At 50.1% G+C, this 4,699-nt stretch overlaps 1 protein-coding gene across 1 annotated transcript in view; it reads right to left on the bottom strand.

The window, feature by feature from the left end:
• The window catches only part of MADCAM1 (mucosal vascular addressin cell adhesion molecule 1), a 5,947-nt gene extending 2,059 nt beyond the window's left edge, over positions 1–3,888 (bottom strand). Inside the window, exons 1-3 of the mRNA XM_026655062.2 lie at positions 3,779–3,888; positions 670–924; positions 190–231 (exon numbers count right to left, since the gene is read on the bottom strand). Coding sequence (XP_026510847.1) covers positions 190–231; positions 670–924; positions 3,779–3,830 — 349 coding nt within the window. The 5' untranslated portion in view covers positions 3,831–3,888. The remainder of the gene's footprint in view (positions 1–189; positions 232–669; positions 925–3,778) is intronic.
• Positions 3,889–4,699: the final 811 nt, after the last annotated feature.

The following is a 4,699-nucleotide window of genomic DNA, read 5'->3' on the forward strand; positions in this document are numbered from 1 at the left end:
CTCTGAGAACCAGGCCTCCTGATCTTAACTGCTCTCTTGCCCTGGTTTGTGGCCATCCTCCACCCCAGAAGGGGCTGCATTTTAGTGATCAATCCTCATGCTTCTGGACATAAACTGCTCATCAGCTGGGCTAGGAAGAATCCTAAGGTACAGGATGGCATAATGAGTCGTGTTATGAAGGCTTGATACCTTCCTCTAAACATTCTGCCTTGGTCAGTGTCAGGATACCAGCTGAGATGGAACATTGGGCTGTTCTAGTGTGGCAGTTCCAAGGTTAGCTGGATTCTGTGAAGCAGGGAGGGTGGGAGATTGCAGCTGATATAGGATCAGGCCCCCAGATGGACACAGTCATTCAAGTGCCCCTTATCTGAGGTTTGTTGCGAGTAGCTCCGGAGGCAGCACTAACTGAAAGGGATGAGCGGGGAAGTGATTTTCTTTCATTCTGAAGTCTTTGTGATTTGGCAGCACTTTTTGTGCAGGGTCAGCTTGGCTGGTTCCCCAGCACGGTCGGTCAGTCCCTCCTGTTTGCCTGGGTCAGAAAAACACCAGGCCAATGTGACCGTAAAACCTCTAGTTTCAATCTGACTGTGTCCCCTTTGGGCTACAATGTGTTTGGAGTCTAGACCGTCATGCATCTAGTGGGTAACTGCATCAACCTAGGGCACTTACAGTACACTTGCAGGTTGGTCGACCCCTGGTGGGACTTCCCTTGGCAGTTCCCCACGCAGAACTTCGTGCCCTCCATGGCTACGGCAGCATTGGTGATGAGCAGGAGGCTATAGGTGGGGGTGGAGATGATGTTCCCCAGGTTGGTGTCCAGCCCCTTCCACTGGGGCGTCCCATCCGGACAGTCCAAGGAGCAGTTCAACTGAATGGATCCTCCAATCTGGACTAGCGGTTCCTGGGGCAGCACGGTCAGCCGGCCTGGGTGGAGTGGAGGGAAGGGGGAAAGCAGCAAGTGGAGAAAACAAGGGTCATTCGGAGAAGAGCAGTAAATACCGAGCGTTAGCTAAGGCAGCTGTTCCCAATGGAAAGGGCAGCACAGACATGGTGAGATTTTGGGTTCAGTGCTCTGGTTTCTGAGCCGCTAGGGTGCACTCAGGTCACCTCCACAATCAAGAGGGTTAGCAACTTTTTTTTGTTTTGTTTTTAAAGCTGAGATGCTCCCATAATCACAGGACTCCTAGAGCTGGGGCTTTTTAAAAAACACCAAATATCACATGACTTGCAATAAAATGGGAGGGGTCGGTAACACTGCAGATGTAACATAGGCGAAATTCTGGCCCCGGTGAAGTTAAGGGTAATTTGAAGATCATGGGAAAAAGAGGCAGGGTTTCTCCCTTTCACTCCACTTCCCCTCAAACTTCCCCTCTTTGTGTCGTGACCTCAAAAACAAAACTGCACGCAAACATTCAAACATTCCCTCAGACTTTCCAGAAGAGCGAGTGTTTGTTCCTGGGTTGTTGGCTCCAATTCCCCCTCCCCACAACTGTCATGCAATGCAGTGGAAGGTTTCTTCCACTTCAGTGCTGATCCACGGGCTCCTTCAGGGAGGAAAGATGCCGCTACTGTGGAAGGAATGTTATTTAACTGCAGACATTTCCATGGGATGAGATTCTCCCTGCAACACAGCCTCGGTTTAACTTAATCCGAGTCTCTGCTTCCCACAAAGATTTTACAAGTGGTTATTAAAAAATAAGCCCGAACACCCGTCATCCTCCACTGGTTAACCCCCTGCTGCTGCTGGCGCTGCTCTCCTGGGAGCCAGGCAGCCAGCAGAAAGTAGGAACAGGCTGCCAATCAGACGGGAGCCATACAAATCCCACATTCTGGTTACTGTGTTTAAAGACAAAGCACTAAATACTTGATTTTAATTCAATCCAGATTATTTTTAGCTTTGGTTTGTCAAAGTAAGAAAATGACACATGCATTTAAAATGTTTTTTGTTACAAAACCACTGCAAATATGAAAGGCGAGAATGCAGAGGTATACCTACAGAAACGGAAGCTTGCTTGAGTGACTTGGATTGAATTTGTACATCTCACTAGAGACTTTCATCTCAAGGTGCCCTGCCAACAACACTACTGAAATGCAGCCACCTCTGGGGTGCACAGCAAACAGCGCGGAAATTTTGACAAAGGACAAACCTCCACTGTTCTGAAAACGACCCAAAGATCTGTAGTGTCTGCGCAACGACCAAGAGGGCAGCAGCTTGCTTTTTAATGACTCACTGGAGTGGCCCAGTGAACAAAACAAAATAGTTTCCCATTTTTCCCAGCAGGCTATCAACTCTTGTACTATCTGGGCCAGACCCTCCGCTGGAGTAAATTGAGCCAACGCATTGAAGCCAATGGAGCGACAGTGATTTACAGCCATTGAGGATCTGGCTTTAACTAACTCTCTGCAAAGGCAGTTCCCAAATTGCTTTCCGTGCAGGACTGGGACTCTGCGGAGCACTTGCTGCTGGTTATGTGGGTCTGATTTCCAGCTGCTAGATGGCATCACAAGTCAGCTAAAATACCCCCAAGGGCATGATGGTTAGAGGTGCTGAGAGCCGGCAGCTCCCCAACTTCAGTTGAAGGGGGTGGGTACTCAGCACCCTAAGTGAGCTCCTAAGTGCTTTCCTAACATTCACTTTCGATGCAGGTAATTGTGCAGTGTCCCTGTGCCAACTAGATGAAGAACAGGGGGGAGGCAGGACTGCAGGTGATCATGAATGGGAGGGGCGGTGCAGGCAATGGCACAGGGGAAGGAAGAGGGTCCATGAGACCGGGTGTCTATTACAATGTGGTCCATATGAGCACCCCTGCTCTACAGCACTCTGGGATGCTGTTTGGATGAAGGATTGTCTCCAAAGTAAAGCTGTGCAATAGAGCCATCTCATTCCGTCTTTCTAAAAGTACGCCAGCACTAGCCCCGAATGTGGCAGTGACACTCTTGTAGCCGTTGGCACCGTTACGAGAGGATTTCTTTTCGAGAGCGCTTGGCAGCCCAGTATGCTCACGTCTCATGCCACTGATGCTGCGTAGACCTGTCTATGGGCCAATACACATCCGCGGATGTAAAAATTAGGCTCTGGGCTATTTGTATTGTTCTAAGAGCTAAAATAAATGTTCTCTGAGATTCAGATGTGTCGACATTTTATAACCCTATTAATTTCATTCAAGACGGAGCCAAAGTCCGGGGGACAAAGTGATGTGTTTTTTCCCTCCCTTTCTGAACCAGTTTTCACAATGTTTAAGTCACTGATTTATTTTTCTCCAAGCTCAAAGATCCACGCGCAGTGGAGATTCGCGGAGAGGGTGCGTCAGAAAGAAAGTGGGATTATTGTTTATATTACCGGAGTGCCCAGGACCCCGGTCACAAACCAGGACCCCACTGTGTCAGGCACTGTATAACCACAGAACAAAACACAGACCCATGTGTATCCAAGGATGGAGACAGCTCTGTTAACAGAGTCCCCTCCTGAGCACCCCGAGGCTAGCACAGCCAATCCAAACCGGGCACAGAGCATCGCTGGGAGCCCTCGACACAGATCACATCTGGCTGGAGCCGCAGCTGCTCACCCCGAAGCACTAGGCAGCAGAGCTGCAGGGGATGCCATTGGCAGAGCAGTTGTGTAGCGTACAGCGAAGAGGGAAAACTTCAAAGCAGCACCCAGGACCAGCACGGAGAAATAGCTGAAAAGAATAGCTCAGCCCTTCGCGAAGGCCGGGAACCCCCAATCCCTCCAGCCCAGAGAGAACCTCTGATCTGCTGTGGTCTCCAGGGAACTTACCGCTGCAAGTCCAGCCCAGGCTGAGGAGCAGGAGGAGAGGAGTTGGCTCCATTGCTGTGGCTACAGGGAAATGTTTTCACTCCAGCTAATCTCTTCTCTGTGACAGGGATCTGCAGGCAGCTGTTTCTTTCCCACCAGCCAGCTGGATGGACTCTGCCTGGGGCCGATCTCTTTCTGCCTAGAAGTCCCATCCTCACGCACCTCTTTAAGACTTAAATAGGAACCGCCCCCGATAGTAAGCCCCAGCCCTCGGATAGTAGGCTCTTGACCCTGTTGGTCAGCTGGGAATTTCCAGCGGGGAATTTTAGCCTTATGGTAAAAGTGGCTTTAACCCCTGACTATCTGGCTCTGCAGGCTAAGGATTCTGTTCTGCATAGACACCCCCAAAATCACAACTGCCTCCTATAGGGAAACAAATGCGAACCTGCCTGGGTTGGACGGGTGAATTACAGGACATGGGAAGATGCCTCGTCTCTCCCAAATAAGCACCCAAACCCTATCAACATCTCTATACAAAATCTGTCACTGAACCCCATCTGTGCCATCCACCCCTCCCACTCTACAGAACAACTGTGTTACTCTCCTCCCCATTCAATACACCGAGTAGATGCCTACACGTTTCACCCCACTCCCTAACACACCATCCTATATGCTGTCTTCCACCCCCTCCTGCCGCGTAGCCATTCACACCCCTGCATACAGAGACATGAAAATCCTGGCCACGCAGTGGACTGGGCACTGCACTGGGAGTCAGGAGACCTAGGGCCTATGCCCTGCTTTGCCAGTGACTGTGGGTGAGTCACGTCCCTGCACTGTGCCTCAGTCTCTCCATCTGTAAAATGGGGACAATGGTAAAGCACTTTGTGATCCATAGATGAAAAGCCCTCGGAATTATTAATAAACTCTCTGATCTGAAATGCT

Source organism: Terrapene carolina, unplaced genomic scaffold (assembly GCF_002925995.2).
Source record: "Terrapene carolina triunguis isolate 2854851 unplaced genomic scaffold, T_m_triunguis-2.0 Scaffold194, whole genome shotgun sequence".
NCBI classification, from domain to species: domain Eukaryota; kingdom Metazoa; phylum Chordata; order Testudines; family Emydidae; genus Terrapene; species Terrapene triunguis.